Source organism: Delphinus delphis, chromosome 6 (assembly GCF_949987515.2).
Source record: "Delphinus delphis chromosome 6, mDelDel1.2, whole genome shotgun sequence".
In the NCBI taxonomy this organism is placed as follows: Eukaryota; Metazoa; Chordata; class Mammalia; order Artiodactyla; family Delphinidae; genus Delphinus; species Delphinus delphis.
In genome coordinates, this window is record NC_082688.1 from 86,905,217 (window position 1) to 86,926,273 (window position 21,057).

The window sequence follows — 21,057 nt, forward strand, 5'->3', positions numbered from 1 at the left end:
TAGTTTGGAATGGTCAGCTGTCATTGTAGATGAAGCTCATAGAATCAAGAATCCAAAGGCTAGAGTAACAGAAATTATGAAAGCTTTAAAATGTAATGTCCGAATTGGCCTCACTGGAACCATTCTTCAGAACAACATGAAAGAATTGTGGTGTGTTATGGACTGGTGAGTAAAAACACTTTTTATTTTTTGGAAAATTATTTAATACTTCCTTAACTTAATGTTACCGTGTTTCCTAATTATTTGTTTCTGAAAAAAAATTATCTGTTTACAGAAATGTTTGATCCCAAACATAGTATTCAGAGTATAGTGTCCCATGAAAGCCTATCTTTATTATTCTTGGTCCCTGAAGTAAATATCTGAACTAATTTACCAGTTCCATCATCTTCTTATAGTTGTTCACTAAAATTGTGATAAAGACCATTCTGCTTTCTTGCCTTTTGTTATTGTTATCATTAATAAACAAGTGACTTAGTATATTTTTTAAAGGCAAAAAGAAGTTAGTGATTTCCTATTTAGGTAGTTTAATAAAGCCTTAACATTTTTTCTTATTGCCTTTATAAAGGGCTGTGCCAGGACTTTTAGGTAGCATGATCCACTTCAAGAAACAGTTTTCTGACCAAGTAGAACATGGTCAGAGACACACAGCAACAAAAAGAGAACTAGCTACTGGCCGAAAGGCCATGCAAAGGCTTGCAAAAAAGATGTCTGGATGGTTTCTCAGGCGTACCAAGACTCTAATCAAGGATCAGTTGCCTAAGAAGGAAGACCGGGTGAGAACAGCTTTTGTGTATATTATGAATTTCTTGTCGTGTTTCATTTTTTTCTAAAAATATTCCTTTTGAAGAGAAAACCTATCTCCTGTGGTATTTTATGAATATAGATTTTTGCCTTTTACTCAGTATGAAAAAAAGTTATATGCAGAATTTCATAAAATATTAATTGAGCCCAGTCATCTTCCTCACTAACTTTACTAACATTTTATCTAACAGGTTTACTGTTAATATACATTAAACTCATTTCTCTTATTTTAGGACAAGAAGGTTTTGATATAATTCTTCCTCAATGAAGGAAGAAGAACTTCTTTCCGTAATGTGTTTTCTGTTCATATTTTGTCCTTCCTATACTGTGTACCATCTACAACCCAGTATACTCTTTGGTAATTTAATTCTAACTACAGGCCAAAGTTGTTAAAAGCTTTTTTTATATAGGTACATTTCTTGTAGAATGCAATGTACAGTTACACAACTAACCTAATTTTAAGAAATTGTAGGAAAATTACAATTAAATTCTGTTAATTGTACAAGAAAATTTGAGGTGTTAACCTTAAGAAAATTTTTATAAAATATAGTGGTCTTTTATAGTTTTTAATCTTGTGGTTCTTCTAGCTCAGGCAATGGAATAAAGTTTCTAAAAATTACTGTGAATTAAATCTAATTAATATTGTCCTCGATAGGGGCAGTCCTATCAAATACCCTAATCTTAGGATATCCTGTTGATTATTATTTTTAAAAATAGATTTGAAAGGAAAATATGATCTTGATATGCAAGTTGGGGAAACTGATACAACATTTGACTTTTTGATCTAAAGCATATATTATCATTCAATTGGAATACTTCATGAACCCCACTTTTTTTTTTAACATATTGAAGTATAATTGCTTTACAGTGTTGTGTTAGTTTCTGCTGTATAACAAAGTGAATTAGCTATATACATACGTATATCCCCATATCCCCTCCGTCTTGCATCTCCCTCCCACCCTCCTATCCCACCCCTCTAGGTGGTCCCAAAGCACCAAGCTGATCTCCCTGTGCTATGCAGCTGCTTCCCACTAGCTATATATTTTATATTTCGTAGTGTATATATGTCAATGTTACTCTCTCACTTCGTCCCAGCCTACCCTTCCCCCTCCCCGGGTCCTCAAGTCCTTCTTTACGTCTGTGTCTTTATTCCTGTCCTGCCCCTAGTATCATCAGAAACATATTTTTTTTGAGATTCCATATATATGTATTAGTATATGGTATTTGTTTTTGTCTTTCTGACTTCACACTGTATGACAGACTCTAGGTCCATCTACATCACTACAAATAACTCAATTTCATTTCTTTTTATGGCTGAGTAATATTCCATTGTATATATGTGCCACATCTTCTTTATCCATTCATCTGTCAATGGACATCTAGGTTGCTTCCATGTCCTGCCTATTATAAATAGTGCTGCAGTGAACATTGTGGTACATGACTCATTTTGAATTATGGTTTTCTCAGGGTATATGCCTGGTAGTGGGATTGCTGGGTCATACGGTAGTTCTATTTTTAGTTTTTTAAGGAACCTCCATGCTGTTCTCCATAGTGGCTGTATCAATTTACATTCCCACCAACAGTGCAAGAGGGTTCCCTTTTCTCCACACCCTCTCCAGCATTTATTGTTTGTAGATTTTTTTGATGATGGCCATTCTGACTGGTGTAAGGTGATACCTCGTTGTAGTTTTGATTTGCATTTCTCTAATGATTAGTAATGTTGAGCATCTTTTCATGTGTTTTTTGGCAATCTGTATATCTTCTTTGGAGAAATGTCTATTTAGGTCTTCTGCCCATTTTTGGATTGGGTTGTTTGTTTTTTTTTGATATTGAGCTGCATGAACTGCTTGTGTATTTTGGAGATGAATCCTTTGTCAGTTGCTTTGTTTGCAAGTATTTTCTCCTATTCTGAGGGTTGTCTTTTCGTCTTTTTTACGGTTTCCTTTGCTGTGCAAAAGCTTTTAAGTTTCATTAGGTCCCATTTGTTTATTTTTTGAACCCCACTTTTTAAATGTTTTGTGTAATTTTAGTTATATATCTAGTAGGAACAATAAATTTTAAGTATATGAAGAAAGAGTTGTGCACAGAGTTTTAGAACTTGGTCTCTGAAATCAAATACCATAGGCTTCAATCCTGCCTCCCCTACTTACTAGTTTTATCACCTTGAGCAATTTGTTAAATCTCTCAAAACTTGATTTCTTTATCTTTTTTTTTTTTTTACGGTACGCGGCCTCTCACTGCTGTGGCCTCTCCCGTTGCGGAGCACAGGCTTTGGATGCTCAGGCTCAACAGCCATGGCTCACGGGCCCAGCAGCTCCGCGGCATGTGGGATCTTCCCGGACTGGGGCACAAACTCGTGTCCTCTGCATTGGCAGGCAGACTCTCAACCACTTCGCCACCAGGGAAGCCTTGATTTCTTTATCTTTTAAATGGGAATGGTGACAATGGTGCTTGCCTCACATGGCTGCTCTGAAATATGTGATATGTAAGCAGTGTTCAGTGAATATTACTACATGTTTTAGTAACAACTCAACAGTAAAATACTTTGGAATATATTTAACCAAAGAGGTGAAAGACACGTATGCTGAAAACTATGAGACATTGATAAAAGAAACTGAAGAAGACACAAATAAATTGAAAGATTCCATATTCATAGATTTGAAGAATTAATATTAAAATGTCCACACTACCCAAAGCAATCTACAGATTCAATACACTCCCTATCAGAATTCCAATGACATCTTTCACAGAAATAGAAAAAACAATCCTAAAATTTGTATGAAATCACAAAAGACCCCAAATTGCCAAATAAATCCTAAGAAAGAAGAACAAAGCTGGAGGCATCACATTTCCTGATTTTAAACTATATTACAAAGCTACAGTAATCAAAACAGTATGGTGCTGGCATAAAAACAGATACATAGACCAGTGGAATAGAATACAGAGCCCAGAAATAAACCCATGTGTAAACAGTCCACCAATATTTTAGAAGGGAGACAGTACTGAATGGAGAAAAAAAGACAGTCTTTTTGATAAATGGTGCTGGGAAAATTGGGTATTCACATGCAAAAGAATGAAATTGGACTCCTGTCTTACACCACTCATAATAATTAACTCAAAATGGATTAAAGATTTAAATGTAAGACCTGAAACTATAAAATTCGTAGAAGAAAACATAGGGGAAAACCTCCTTGACATTGGTCTTGCAATGATTTTTTTAAATTAATTAATTAATTTTTGGCTGTGTTGGGTTTTCGTTGCTGTGCACAGACTTTCATGGCTCGCAGGTTCTAGAGCACAGGCTCGGTAGTTGTGGCGCACGTGCTTAGTTGCTCCGCGGCATGTGGGATCTTCCCAGACCAGGGCTTGAACCTGTGTCCCCTGCATTAGCAGGTGGATTCTTAACCACTGTGCCACCAGGGAAGTCCTTGGTAATGATTTTTTGGATATGACATCAAAAGCACAGCAACAAAAACAAAAATTAACAAGTGAGATTACATCAAACTAAAAAGCTTCTGTACAACAAAAGAAACAATCAACAGAATGAAGAAGCAGCCTATTGAATGGGACAAAATATTTGCAAACCATATATTTGATAAGGGACTCATTTAGAATATATGAAATCTCATACAACTCAATAGCAAAAAACCAAACGATCCAATTAAAAAATGGGCAGAGGACCTAATAAACAGACTTTTTTCCAAAGAAGACACACAGATGGCCAACAGACCGATGAAAAGATGCTCTATATCACTAATCATCAGGGAAATGCAAATCAAAACCACAATTAGATATCAGTGCACACCTGTCAGAATGACTGTTATCAAAAAGGCAAGAGGTAGCAAGTGTTGTGCTGATGTGAAGAAAAGGGAACCCCAGTGCACTGTTTGTGGGAATGTAAATTGGTATAACCACTATGGAAAATGGTATGGAGATTCATCAAAAAATTAAAAATAGAATTACCAGCAATCCCACTTCCAGGTATACAGTCGGTCCTCTGCATCTGCAGGTTCCACATCTGCAGATACAGAGGACCAAGACTACACTATTTTATATAAGGGGTTTGAGCATACACAGATTTTGTTAAACATAGGGGAGGTGGGTCCTGGAACCGATCCCCCGCAGATATTGAGGGATGATCGTGTACCTGAAGGAAATGAAATTACTCTTGAAGAGATACCTGAACTCCTATGTTTATTGCAGCATTATTCACAATAGCTAAGATGTGGAAACAACCTTACTGTCTGTTGACAGATGAATGAATAAAGAAAATATGTATGTATATAGAATGGAATATTATTCAGCCATAAAAAAGAAGGAAATCTGTCATTTGTGACAACATGGAGGGCATTATGCTAACTGAAATAAATCAGAGAAAGACAAATACTGTATGATCTCACTTATATGTGGAGTTTAAAAAAAAAAAAAAGCTACACTTACAGAAACAGAGAGTAGAATGGTGTTTGCCAGAGGCTCAGGTTTAGGGGAAATGAGGAAATGCTGGTCAAAAGGTACAAAGTTCCAGTTATAAGATGAATAGTTCTGGGGATCTGATGTACAGCATAGTGACTGTAGTTAGCAATACTGTGTATACTTGAAAGTTGATAAGAGAATAGATCTTCAATGTTCTCACCACACATACAAAAAGTAATTATGTGAAGTGATGAATGTGTTAACTAACCTTACTGCTGTGGTAATCATTTTGCAATAAATACACATATCAAATCATAGTGTTTTACACTGTAAACTTACACAATGTTGTATGTCAAATATATCTTAGTAAACCTGGAGGAAAATAATAACTCAGAATTTCCCTCTGTACCTTAATCGTTGACCCCATCTTCAATATTCTCATATGCACCATGCATCTTTTTTTTGCAGTAATATTCTATTGTAGTGATACACACATATAAATATTTTAAAATAGGTGGCTTTTCCCCTATTCACATTCCTCAAAGTCCTAATATGGATATATTTAGTTTTATGACCTTGGTTACATACAGCTATATGTAGAAGAATTTTACCAATTTCCAGTACTACCAGAAATATAAGGCAAACTGTATCCACTATAACTTTGTGGCATTGTTTTCTTATATTTTTTTCTTTTCTTGAATTTGGGCACAAAGTAGCAACTTCTACAAGTTTTGCTTTTATGTGTATTTACTTAATTCTTATCTTTACTAATCTTGGGAATTTATAGCAAGATATCAAATGCAAATGCTTTATCCTGTTTTCAGTAATAGGAAGTTTTTAATTTTTTTCCAAATTTTCAAGTAATTCAGTAAGTATTATCCATACCATTGTTCTAAAAATTTTCCCTTTTTCCTTTTCTAGTTTTTTTATTTGACCTAAACTTTAATCACTTATTTGCATGATGGGCTAATAATATAGACCCCTGAAAAGACCCACAATAATATGTTGAGAAATTTATAAGGAAATTACATACTTTTTTCATATTTTGATTTTTTAAATTAAAGAAAAACTATGAGATTTATTTGGAAAGTAAGTTATAATTTGTATACTTTAGGGTAGGGTTGTAGCATAGAATATGGGAGAATTAGGAGAAATTTTCTTATATTCTCCTATGTATAATGATGTATCCAGAAAAAATATAAATTTATGAGCAGTTTTCACTATTACAGTCTATGAAACCTGATGTGCATTGTGATTATTATTGCTATGAAAAAGATACTAATAGTTACCTTGTATTTTATCTTGGCAGATGGTATATTGTTCTCTGACAGATTTTCAGAAAGCCGTCTATCAAACAGTATTAGAAACAGAAGATGTGTCTTTGATACTTCAATCTTCTAAGCCTTGTACCTGCAGCAGTGGCCGAAAAAGGAGAAATTGTTGTTATAAGGTAAGCATTTCCGTACGATATCCTTACTATCTTGCTTTTGATTACAGAGTACTGTATTCTAATAGTATCAAAGTAAGTAGCAGATAAAATAACTTTTCCTCACATGGTTCTTTAGTTTTAGTAGCTGTAATTTAAGAAAAGGGAATAATTTTGCAAAAGATTTTACAATATCAAATAGTAATCACAGCAAAATACAATATTCAGTATCTTTTCAAAAAACTAGTTTTTAAAAGTAGCTCCAATTTTATATCTTCCCTTTCAACTGTTACTGGGAAGTATCCTGCTTTAATCTTGAAATTTCATTTCATTTCCAGTAAATTTCTCATTATCAATGGATAATACTTCCTCTTTGATAGCAGGCTTAAAATATTCTGATCTGAGAGTGAATGTTAATTTAAAAGAAATCAGTACAGTAAAGTATTTTATTTTTATTTGGAAACAAATACTCATTTATGCTTTTTTAAAAAAATCTATGTATTTCCTGCCCTTTTTTCACCTTGCTACTTTATTATCAACTCATATCCACATGCATAGAGGGACCATAAGTAAATATTTATCTAGATTGGTATTTATTCCATATCTCATTTATTTTGCTGACTTTAACCACTTCACATTTTTGTAATAGCACAGTTTCCTAGAAAACTGGAATGGGTGAGCGGAGAGAGTAAAGGCTTCTATGTAACACCATCACCACACTGTAGAGTTTTATGACCAGGAACCTCTTATGGCAGCATTTCTATCACTGTGTATACTTCCTGGAATGAGGACTTTCTCCCCTCTTTTATTAAAAACATCATTGTGTATGTTTCACCAAAACTACGATTCCACATTAGTGATTCATGGATATTTTGTATATCAGTTGACCATTATTTTCTCAGAGCGTATGGTGCCAATAGTAACCGGATAATAAGTATTATTGTAAGTGGCATATTTTGTGATATAAGTAGTTACATAGCCATGTTAGTCCCTTGCTTATTTTTATTTTCTGTACTTTTCTGGTTACAGACCAATTCACATGGCGAAACAGTGAAAACCTTGTATTTCAGTTACCTTGCAGTCCTTCAGAAGGTAGCTAACCATGTTGCATTACTGCAGGCTGCTAGCACCTCCAAACAACAGGTTTGGGTTGACTTTTTAAATTTCTTTGTGATGCTATTTGGTATAAGTATTCTATATTTGGTATAAAATTTCTTAGCCAAATACCCTTAAGTTATTTTTGTATGAAATTTAAGAGGTAACTGACTTGCTTGTTTTTTTAATTTAGGTGTCAAAGAAGTATATGCACTTAAAATTTTAATCAAAGTGAGAAAAGTTAACCTTAAATTAAAATAACTTTTTTATGCCTCTGATAATGTTGATATATTTATTTTCCTAACATCTTTTGATATAATTACTAATTAAAGATATTTGATGAGTCAGTCCTAATTCCACTAATAATGTGTCTAATTACATTTATCTTATCTACTGGATTAAAATGAGGATTTATAATAATCTGTATATTAAATATTAGGAGTGCTTCCCAAACTAGCAAAAATCAGTAATTTCAAAATTTAGGCATACATGCAGTCGTTTACTTTAGTCATTTCAATTGTGTCTTATTCTAAAGCACAATGTAAATAAAAAAGATCTTTTTAAAACTTTTTTATATAATGATTTTACATTTTCTTTTTGTGTGATAGGCTTGAGGCTGTTCAAATGTAATTTTAAAAGACTGCTCTTTGGGAAGTATTCAGTTCCTTATTTTGGAAATCTTTAAAAAAAGTTAACAGCAAAATTAATAGCTATATCACTATCTCAGAACTCATCAAAGCCATATATGATTAACATATCACTTTAAGGTTTTCTGAATTAGAAAAGGTAAAATCTTCAACCTAGGAAGGAATATATATTCCTTCTAAATAGATTTTTTTCTTAAATGATTTCAATTTATACAGGTTTAAATTGTGTTGAGATTTCTTTTCTCCTACCTTTTCCCCTTAAGGAAACACTTATCAAGAAGATATGTGATCAGGTATTTTCCAGATTCCCAGATTTTGTGCAGAAAAGCAAAGATGCAGCCTTTGAAACACTTTCTGACCCAAAATACAGTGGAAAAATGAAGGTAAGTATTCTTCTTTCAGTTTGCATACATGCAAGGATGATATACAATATATTTATCAAATGGTATGACAGGGACACCAATTTATCAGAACAGATGCCCAATCATTCAGAAGAGATAGTGACCAAAGACAACTGGTATAATTGTATCAGCTCACTACGAACCCTGCGTATGATAGATTTCTCAGTTAGTAGTAGTTATATCAAGTGTACTTCAAACTTTCCTTATTGATGTATTGGATTCATGCCCTGTTAAAAATGTATGCTGTCACCACATATATAATATCTTGTCTTCAAATGTTTAAGAAAGTAATCTACCAGAAATAAAAATGTTAATGCCAAATAAGAGGATGAGGATAGCCAGTAGTTCCAAATTTGAGAAAGGAACTAACTACTTGAAGAGTTCAAGGTGGACAGGGCCTCTATGTCTAGACCGAATTTTCTGGCTCTTGTTTTTACTTGCCGACCTAGATTGTAAGGTTGCTAAATCTCATTTGTGGCAAGTGGACATTTGCTGTATACCAGAAAACTGACCTGTTGGTGCTGCTCTTGATGGTGTATTACTGAGGGAGGGGTGTGAAAAGTAAGGCTAGGTTCTCCAAACATATCCAGGCCTTTGGGCATTTCTTGTGACAGCTGTGTGAAATACAGCTTCAAGCCACCTTGCAATAGAATTTGTTTGTTTAACCCTTTAATAACTATCAAGAAACTATTTATGGATTCAGATTTTTACAGAACAATTCCCAATTATTATGTTTTAATTAAGAAAAAATAAATTATTTCTTTTGGCAAAAAATAAAAAGGAAGTAATTTAAAATAGTCAGGTTTTTTTCCCCTTAAAATGCACATATTCTTAAAACATAATGTACATAAGCACAGAATAGTTTAGTTTGCTTGGACGTCTAAATTCAATGAAATAAAATAAAAGCTAGGAAGAGTACCTTAAAAACTTGTGTATTTTTTTTACTGAGATGTAATTGACATCTGACATTGTATTAGTTTTAAGTGTATAATATAATGATTCGATATATATATGTGTATATTGAGAAATGACTGCCCCATTAAGTTTAGTTAACATTCATCACAATACATATTTACAATGTTTTTTCTTGGGCTGAGAACTTTTAATATTAGCCACTTTCAGGTATCAATGTAGTATTGTTAACTATAGTTACCATACTGTACGTTACATCCCCAAGAACTTATTTGTCTTATAACTGGAAATTTGCACCTTTTGACCACCTTCACCCATTTTACCCAGTCCCCACCCCCTGCTTCTGACTACCACTAATCTGTTCTCTGTACCTATGAAGGTTTTTTCTTTTTAGATTCCACTAAGTAGGATCATACTGTAATTGTCTTTCTCTCTCTGACTTATTTCACCTAGCACAGTGCCCTCAAGGTCTAACCATGTTGCCACAATGGCAGGATTTCCTTCTTTTCCGTGGCTGAATAATATTCCTTGTGTATTTTACACACACACACACACACACACACACACATATATGTATCACCTTTTCTTTATCCATTCAGTTGTCAATGGACATTTATATTGTTTCCATAGTTTGTCTATTGTAAATAATACTACAGTGAATCTGGGGAGGTGCAGATATCTTTTCAAGATTGGTTTCATTCTTTTGCACATGGCTGTCCAGTTTTCCTAGCACTATTTATTGAAGAGAGCCTTTCCCCATTGTATATTCTTGTCTCCTTTGTTGTAAATTAAATGACCATATATGCACAGTTTATTTCTGGGCTATTTTGTTCCATTGATCTATTTGTCTGTTTTATGCCAATATCATACTGTTTTGATTATTTTGGCTTTATGATATAGTTTGAAATCAGAAAGTGTGGTGCTTCCACCTTTGTTCATCTTTCTCAGGATTGCTTTGGCTTTTTGGAGTTTTTTGTGGTTTCATACGAATTTTAGGATTGTTTTTTTCTACTTCTGTGAAAATCATCATTGGAATTTTGATAAGGATTGCACTGAATCTATAGATTGCTTTGGGTAGTATGAACATTTTAACAATATTCTTCCAATCCATGAGCATGGAATATCTTTCCATTAATTTGTATCTTATTCAGTTTCTTTCATCAGTGTCGTATAGTTTTCAGTGTACAGATCTTTCACCTCCTTAGTTAAATTCATTACTAGTTATTTTACTTTTTTTGATGTAAATGTAAATGGGATTCTAATTCCACTTTCTGATAGTTCTTTATTAATCTACAAAAATGCAGCTGAGTTTTGTATATTAATTTTGTATCTTGCAACTTTACTGAATTTATATATTCTGACTTTTTTTGGTGGAGTCTTTAAGGTTTTCTGTATATAATCTCATATCACCTGCAAATAGTGACAGTTTTACTTTTCCTTTCTGATTTGGATGCCTTTTTTCTTCTTGCATAATTGCTCTGGACTTCCAGTACAATAAAAGTGGCAAGAGTGAACATCCTTGTTTTGTTCCTAATCTTTGAGGAAAAGCTTTCAGTTTTTCATCATTAAGTATGATATTAGTGTGGGCTTATCATATATAACCTTTATTTTGTTGAGGTATGTTCCCTCTATGCTCACTTTGTAAAAATTGTGTATTTTTAAAATAAATAAGTTTGTGTTAGAGAGAACAGCCTATGATTTATTATCACAGCAAATAATTCAAATCTAACAATATTTCCTAACAATAATATTTTTGTCATCCATATTGACTTTTATTTAATTATTTTTAAATTGAGAAATGTAAAAAGCCCAGTTAGTTTAGAACTGAGCACTTATAATCCTATAATTTAAGCCAATAGAATATTTCCAGAAATCATGGCCTTCTCTGAAAACTTCATTATTCATGGCTATTTATTTAAATTTTATTCATTGTGATTCTTCACTAAAAATTTACCACTCTTGAAATTAAATGGAATTTTATTACTCTGTACTTTATATTCTTATATATCCATTAACTATATGATTTAAAACATACTGTTAGAGTTACTTATTTAGGAATAACAGTGTTTGATTATGATAATTATTACATTTATTTTTATTATGATTTTTAGAAGGGAATTATTTCCAGAGGCTGGGTGTGTGTCTATATGAGAAGGAAGCCTGTACTTTACTTGTTTTGTGGGAGAACACCAATAAAACAGAGACTGATGGTAGTAAGCTAGGGATATGTTTTCAAGACTGTGTTTCATCATTTGATTAGCAACATCATCTCATGATCTAGTAATACAAAACTTACAGGCTTATAATGGAATTATTTCCTGTGGGGTTAAGAACTCCAAATTGCATGTACTTCTTGAATTCAGGTGATAAACGATCCTAGATCTGCTTCTTTTATTATATTTTAGCTGGCAACTGCAGTTTATTTGTGGACATAATACCTACTGTACCCATCATAGCCTCAAAGCTATACTTATGAACTCCAGCTCTTTCTCTTAAGTGCCAAGGTCGTTTTTGACCTCAACTACTATTCAAGGGGATGGGCACAAAGTTGCACTCATTCCCCTGATGAGAAGCCTCATTTTCCCTTTAATTCCCTTGGGAAATGCCACAGAGTCTTATTGTGGAGGGTGGAAACAAGACTAGGAAACCCAATTTAGTGCTGTTGGAATCATACAAGGGTCATGTTCATCTCTAGGCCTGACTAATTTGAGAAAAATTAGATCTAAGATTCATTAGCTGTGAACATCCTGAAATTTAGGATTCCCTTACAGGTGGATTGTCTTGTTCTGTGGAGGACAACTGAGTGACAAAACATTGGGTCTGTATTATTAAGACTCCAACTATAGTGACCACACTGTTATTTCTGAAATTTTTAGCTTATAGTTATTCATTTAACTAGTAAGGTTTTTTGGGGGGGTTTTTTGTTTATTAACTAGCCTAATAAAGACCTTCAGTTCAAAAACATTCACTTTCCTTATTACTGTTTTTTGCTTTTACTATAAAATGTTCAAGAATACCTGAAATTGTAATAGGTATGATACCCTCAAACAATCAGAGTGGATTTCTGTGCATCATATCCTTGTCTTAAAATGTTAATGTCTGTAAGAGAATGATAAGACAAGCCACAAACTGGTAGGAATTTATTTGCAAAACAATAAGGGACTGGTATCTAAAATATACAAGGAACTCTTAAAACTCAACAATAAGAAAATAAACAATACAATTTAAAATACAGAAAAGATCTGAACAGATATTTCACCAGAGAAGATATACAGATGACAAATAAGCATATGAAAAAATTCCCAACATCACATGTCATTAGGGAATTACGAATTAAAACGAGATATCACTAGACACCTATGGCTAAATTCAAAACACTGACAACACGCAATAGGAACTCTTATTGCTGGTGAGAATGCAGAGTGGTACAGCCACTTTGGAAGACAGTTTGGCAGTTTCTTACAAAGCTAAGCATATTCTTACCACACGATCCACTAATCATGCTCCTTGGTATTTACCCAAATTAGTTTAAAACTTATGTCTGCATAAGAGCCTGTACACAGATGGTTATGGCAACTTCGTTTGTAATTGCCCAAACTTAGAAGCAACCAAGATGTCCTTCAATAGGTGGATGGATAGACAAACTGTGGTACCTCCAGGCAATGAAAAATTATTCAACAATAGAAAGAAACAGGATATCAAGCGACAAAAAGACACAGAGGCACGTTGAATGCATATTGCTAAGTGAAAGAGCCAGTCATACATACTGTATGATTCCAACTATATGACATTCTGGAAAAGGCAAAACTATAGAGAAACAAATCAGTGGTTGCAAGGGATTTACAGGGAGGGAAGAATAGATGGAGAATAGGGAATTTTTAGGACAGTGAAACTATTCTGTATAATAATGTAGTCATGGATGCATGTCACTATATATTTGTTAGGACCCATAGAACTGTACAACACAAGTGAACCCTAATGTAAACTATGAACTTTAATTAATAATAATTTATCAGTATTTATTCATCAGCCAAATATATCATCCTAATGCAATATGTTAATAATAAGGGAAACTGTTCAGGGAAGAGGCTGAAGTGGGGGGAGGGAGGGAGGGAATCTGGGAGTTCTCTGTATACTCAGTTCTTCTGTAAATCTAAAATTGCTCTAAAATATAAAATATATTAATTTTAAAATGTTAATGAATTATGTGAAATTCAAATGCACATGCTTTATTCAGTTATTTTATTAAAAAATAAAGCTAATACAATTAAAATTTACTTTATATGTTCTCCAAGTATCAATGTTTACCTGATCTGTGACATTTTAATTTACCATTTGCTTGGTTGTCTGAGTAGCTTTTTTTTTTTTTTCAACTCCACAGCTTTTTTTTTTTTTGAGAGATTGTTGCGTAGAGGTCAGAGTTAGCACAATGTCTTTTCTTGCTCAACTATTAAGAATTTTATGTTGAGTATAAATTTTTTTATTTAAAAGTTTAAATGTTTATCATTTAATAAATAAAATTAGTTGTTTATTGTATAGTTCAGTAAAACCTTATACTTAGTACAGAAAATTCCTTTTCTTTCCTTTGTGGTTTGCTTTTCCACGGTGTTCTGGAGCTGTCATTGCCAGAGTGGAAATGCCTTTTTAAAAATAACAGTACTACTCTCATACACAGGTTTTGGATTATTTGTTTCCTTCCTAAAAGCGCTGCATATGGGGGCAAATTATTGGCATTTTGAGGTCAAAATCAAATCTGGAATTCAGGGCTTACTGTAAATAGAGAAACGGGAGAAAATGAGAAGAGGTGTATATCTGACTGATTATTCTGAGAAAATAAATACCAGAACTTTTAGAACCTAGGTGAAATTAAACACATTTTATTATATCTATCTAGAGAAAACTTAAATACTTCCTAAAAGGAATGCTGCTCTGTAATTTAGTTTCTGAACATATTGTAGGTATAAATAAAGTGTATTTTGGAAATTAAATTAATCCATTTAAATGCATCCCATAATCTAAAATGCTTCCTTTTTATTAAAACCAGATGAGATGAAATAAAAGTCTTTGAGAACTTTACCTCATTATTAACAATATGATGATGAATTTCATGTAATATCTAATACTTTATTTCTCTAACTTGGAAAATATGAAGGGAATTATAAAAGATAACTGAAATTATATTGTATGAAAGTAATTTTTAAGAAAATTTCAAGTGATGTTTATATGTATATAGTATACTTTTTGTTGAAACTGGTTCACTGATGTTCTCTGGTTCCCTTCCAGGTCCTTCAGCAGCTTTTAAACCATTGTAGGCAAAACAAAGATAAAGTTCTTCTTTTCTCCTTTTCCACCAAGGTGAGTTTTGTCTGAAGCATATTCTTGATTGGCTCAACCCTAATTCCTGAGGCATAAAGTCTAAGAGATAAAACAGCATCCAGCCACATTTACTATCTTATGTATCTTCTGTAGGAAATGGTAATGAGGTAAGAAATTTTAAGAGATACTAAAATTTCAATTATATCAGAGTTGCTTACTGTCAAATAGCAAACTCAAAGATAGATTTCTAATTCTCTGTTGATGTTTTTGTTAATAATTAAAGTGTTCTTTAAGACATTTAAGAAATTTTAGAATGTGGAAAATAGCAAAAATAATGTAATATATTTACATAAATGAGTTAGCCAATACTTTTCTTTTTATTCCGTTTTAGTTTAAAAAACTAAAAATTGATTTTTTTCCCCTGAAAGATTGATTTTTTCTTTTTTTAAAACAAAGGTTGCTGAACACTAAAGTCAGTTTCAGTATAATGGGAAGATATATGTGAGTCAGAAATTAGAAAAATATTTGTTGCTCTTGTAATTATAAGAAATTGTGACCAGCAATATTAATACTTAGTAAAGCTCATCTCTATAATGGTATGAAACTTATTAAACCATGAATTTGTCTTTGCACGTCTCTGTATCTTTCCTTTAGTTGCTTGATGTGCTGCAGCAATACTGTATGGCATCTGGGCTTGATTACCGACGACTTGATGGAAATACAAAATCAGAGGAAAGAATCAAGATTGTGAAAGAGTTCAACAGTACACAAGATGTTAACATTTGCCTTGTCTCCACAATGTAAGAAAATAAAATTTGATAACTTGATTTTTATCTAATTGCTTTTAAGATTTAAGGTAATCTTTAAACTATTACTGGATTTTCAGTGGTTATGCTTGTATTGCTTTGTTTCATTTAGCTTTAAGAAGAAGCAACAAAAATGCTGTTAATTTTGACTGAAATAACAATATCTTGAGTTTTATCTAAACTTTTCTCTCAGTTCCCTTATCACTGAATTCTCTTTATATGTCTGGCTTTATTTTTTTTTTATTTTTATTTTTTGCGGTATGCGGGCCTCTCACTGTTGTGGCGTCTCCCGTTGCAGAGCACAGGCTCCGGATGCACAGGCTTAGCGGCCATGACTTACGGGCCTAGCCGCTCTGCGGCATGCGGGATCCTCCTGGACCGGGGCACGAACCCGCGTCCCCTGCCAATGCAGGCGGACTCTCAACCACTGTGCCACCAGGGAAGCCCTGGCTTTATTTTTTTTAAATCCAAAAAATGGATGTTTCCTCAGAAATTTTCTGTACTGTTTTGACTCATGTCTTGTGGTTAGAGCAATCAGACTTAATTGCATAATCAAGTTATTAATCAAATAGCTGAGAATGATAGGTAGCAGTGGTTTTCGAACTGTGATCAAGGAGCTCTTGAGAACCCACAGTGCTTAGTGGGCCAGGAGTTTCCCTCCTCTGTCTCTACCTGGTCTCAAGCAGAGCAGCTCAACATTTATAGGTTTTATAAAAGTTAAATCAGTTCTAACACCTATTTATGAATCTCTCAATAAACTTTTTAAGAAATACACTCACTTTAAAGAAAGATTTGATATAAACACCTAAGATTAATCCCTTTTGGGGGGTAACAAATCTGTAACTTTCAACATCTAATGTAATAAGTATTTTATAGATGTGCTTCCACTATCTTTCAAAAAGAATTTCAAAGGACTTTTATTTATTTATTTATTTATTTATTTTAAATGGAAGTATAGTTGACTTACAGTGTCATTTGTATTAGTTTCAAGTGTACAGCACAATGATTCAGTTATATATATACATATATGTGTGTGTGTGTGTGTGTGTGTGTGTGTGTGTGTGTGTATATATATATATATATATATATATATATTCTTTTTCAGATTCTTTTCCCTTAGAGGTTATTACAAAATACTGAGTATAGTTCCCTGTGCTATAGAGTAGATCCCTGTTGGTTATGTGTCTTATCTCTAGTAGTGTATATATGTTAATCCCATTGTCCATCGTCTTAATATATCCATCCCCTCCCTTTCTCTGTGAGTCTCTTTCTATTTTGGAAAGTTCATTTGTATCTTTTTTTTTTTTTTTTAGATTCCACATGTAAGTGATATCATATGATATTTATCTTTCTCTGTCTGGCTTACTTCACTTAGTATGATAATGTCAAGGTCCATCCATGTTGCTCTAAATGGCAGTATTTCATTCTTTTTTATCGCTGAGTAATATTCCATTGTGTGTGTATATTATATATATATATACCACATCTTTATCCATTCATCTGTTGATGGACAGTTAAGCTGCTTCCATTTCTTGGTTATTGTAAATAGTGCTGCAGTTAACACTGGGGTGCATGTATCTTTTCAAATTATAGTTTTCTCTGGATATATGCCCAGGAGTGAGATTGCAGGATCATATGGTAGCTCTATTTTAGTTTCTTAAGAAACCTCCATACTGTTTTCCATAGTGGCTGTACCAATTTACATTCCCACCAACGGTGTAGGAGGGTTTCCTTTTTTCCATGCCCTCTCCAGCATTTATTATTTGTAGACTTTTTGATGATGGCCATTCTGACTGGAGTGAGGTGATACTTCATTGTAGTTTCGATTTGCATTTCTCTAGTAATTAGTGATGTTGAGCATTTTTTCATGTGACTGTTGGCCATCTGTATGTCCTCTTTGGAGAAATGTCTGTATAGATCTTCTGCCCATTTTTTGATTGGGTTGTTTTTTGATATTGAGCTGTATAAGCTGTTTGTATATTTTAGAAAGTAATCTCAGGGGACTTTTAAAATAAACATATAAAATACAAAAAATGGAAAACTAAGTCAAAATAAAAATTACTTTGGGAACTCTCTGGCAGTCCAGTGGTTAAGACTTGGCACTTTCATTGTCATGGTCTGGGTTCAATCCCTGGTCAGGGAACTAAGGTCCCACATGCTGCACGGCGTGGTCAAAAAAAAAAGAAAATAAGAAAAAAGAAAAAAGAATTACTTAAAATGAGGAATCAAGTGTTATATATGATGAGTGAGCTACTTAACTGTTGAGCACTAAAGTTCTTGAATTCTTGCAACTAAGGCCCAAGCAGAGAAGCTCTAGATTTCCATTTTCCTGTGAATGAATTCAAGAAGTAATTTCACACATAAGTCCTTAAATACAAAGTATTAAATGACATAGAATCCTGTCTTGAGCTAAGTTTTATAAGACACACATAAGCATTCTTATTTTTTGAATAATGTTTTTTTAAAGTAATATCTGCAAATCAATCAATGTGATATACCACATTAACACATTGAAGAATAAAAATCATATGGTCATCTCAATAGATGAAGAAAAAGAGTTTGACAAAATTCAACATCCATTTACCATAAAAACTCTCAGCAAAGTGGGTATACAGGGAACATACATCAACATAATAAAAAGGCCATATATGAAAAACCCACAGCTAATAATATACTCAATGGTAAAAAGCTGAAAACTTTTCCTATAAGGTCAGGAACAAAAGAAGGATGCCCAGTTCTCACCAATTCTATTTAACATGGTACAGTGATTCCTAGCCTCAGTAATCAGATAAGAAAGATTAAAAGGCATACAAATTGGAACAGAAGAAGCGAAATTGTCAGTATTTGCAGATGTCATGATTCTACATATAGAAAACCCTAAAGACACTACCAAAAAACTATTAGAACTAATAAATAAATTCAGTAAAGTTGCAGGACACAAAATTAACATACAGAAATTTGTTGCATTACTATACCAAATAACGAACTATCAGAGAAATTAAGGAAACAATTTTATTTACAGTTGTGTCAAAAAGAACATAATAACTAGGAATAATTTTAACTAAGGAGGTAAAAGATATGTACACTGAAAACTATAACACAAATATGAAAGAAATTGAAGACAACACAAATAAATGTAAAGATATACCATGTTAATGGATTGGAAGAATTAACATTGTTAAAATGTCCATATAACCCAAAGCAATCTTCATATTCAATACAATCCCTATCAAAATACCCATGACATTTTTCACAGAACAGATAGTCCTAAAATTTGTATGGAACCACAAAAGATCCCAAATAGCCAAAGCAGCTTGAGAAAGAAGAACAAAACTAGAGGTGTTATGCTTCCTGATTTCAGAATCAAATGTCTGGTACACAAAGCTATAATAATCAAACAACATGGTACTGGTACAAAACCAGACACATGGATCAATGGAACAGAGTAGAGAGCGCAGAAATAAACCCACACTTACATGGTCAATTAATCTATGACAAAGGAGCCAAGAATATACAGTGGGGAACAGACAGTCTCTTCAAAAATGATATTGAGCAAATTGGACAGATACATGAAAAAGAATGAAAGTAGACCGTTTTCTAACCCCACATGCAAAAATAAGCTCAAAGTGGATTAAACTTTTAATGTTAGACCTGAAACCATGAAAGTCCTGGAAGAAAATATAAGTAGTACACTATTGGACATCGATCTTAGTAATATTTTTTGGATCTGTCTGGGCAAGGACAACAAGAGCAAGAATAAACAAATGTGACTACATCAAACTAAAGAGCTTTGGCACAGTGAAGGAAACCATCAATGAAATGAAAAGGCAACCTACTGAATAGGAAAAGATAACTGTAAATGATATGTTCAATAAGGGGTTAATATTCTAAATATATAAGGAACTCGTAAAACTCAATATCAAAGAAAACAATCCAATTAAGAAATCAGCAGAGGACCTGAATAGACATTTTCAAAGAAGACATACAGATGTCCAGCAGGCACATGAAAAGGTGCTTAACATCACTAATCTTCAGGGAAATGCAGATCAAATCAAAAAGAGGTTATCACCTCATGTCTGTTATCAAAAAGACAAGAAATAACAAGTGTTGGTGAGGATGTGGGGAGAAGGGAACCATTGTGCACTGTTGGTGGGAATGTAAACTGATACAGTTACTATGGAAACCAGTATGGAGGTTCCTCAAAAAATTAAAAATAGAACTGTCACACAATCTAGCAATTCCACTTCTGGACATTTATCTGAAGAAAATGCAAAACACTAATTTGAATAGATATATGTATCTCAATGTTCATTACAGCAGTATTTAGAATAGCTAAGATATGGAAGCAACCTAAGTGTCCATTGATAAATGAAGTGGATAAAGATTACACACACACACACACACACACACACATATATATACAATGGAATATTACTTAGCCATAAAAAGAATGAAATCTTGCCATTTGTGACAACATGGATGGACCTAGAGGTATAATCTAAGTGAAATAAGATGGAGAAAGACTAGTACCGTACGATTTCACTTATACGTGGTATCTAAAAGACAAAACAAAAGAACAAACATAGCAAAACAGAAACAGACTCATAGATACAGAGAACAAGCTAGTGGTTGCCAGGGGGGAAGGGGTGAGATAGGTGAAGGAGTTTGAAAGGTACAAAATAAAGAAGTCATGGCGATGCAATGTATAGCATAGGAATATATTCAATTTTTTAAAAAGTCTTATTTATATGTTTCAAATCTAGCTGATCAGTTTTACATATATTTCATTTTTTATGGTTTCTAGCTTTTTTATTTCTTTAGTAATTTTAGTCATTTTTAAAAATATCTTTTTGAATGGCATTTTTGCTCTATTAACTCCTGTGCTTGGGGGGTGCTAATCCTTCTATTTGTTCTTCACTCTGGCTTTTGCTTATGGTAGATGGTTTCTTCACACATTTTGTAATTTTTTATTTTGAGCTTATCTTCAGTGGGGCTTCTTTCCTCTGTGGAAATCCTTTGGAGACTGGTTGTAGGAGTTCTCCGTTACTGTGATTTTACTTTGACTTCTTTGTTAGGCATCCCAAGCAGGACAAGAGAAGTTTTGGATTCCTGTTTCCCTATGACTGAATTCAAAGAGTGATTTGTTACCGAAGTCCTTACATTTGTTACATAAAGAACCTTACAAGACATAATAAATCCATTCTTTAGCTATGTTTTTCAAAAGACATATGCTCAGTTTT

The 21,057-nt window shown here is 33.2% G+C and overlaps 1 protein-coding gene across 1 annotated transcript in view; it reads left to right on the forward strand.

Moving 5' to 3' along the window:
* The window catches only part of ERCC6L2 (ERCC excision repair 6 like 2), a 139,879-nt gene that overhangs the window by 50,313 nt on the left and 68,509 nt on the right, over positions 1-21,057 (forward strand). Inside the window, exons 5-11 of the mRNA XM_060015004.2 lie at positions 4-165; positions 566-773; positions 6,524-6,664; positions 7,670-7,783; positions 8,646-8,765; positions 14,979-15,050; positions 15,666-15,811. Coding sequence (XP_059870987.1) covers positions 4-165; positions 566-773; positions 6,524-6,664; positions 7,670-7,783; positions 8,646-8,765; positions 14,979-15,050; positions 15,666-15,811 — 963 coding nt within the window. The remainder of the gene's footprint in view (positions 1-3; positions 166-565; positions 774-6,523; positions 6,665-7,669; positions 7,784-8,645; positions 8,766-14,978; positions 15,051-15,665; positions 15,812-21,057) is intronic.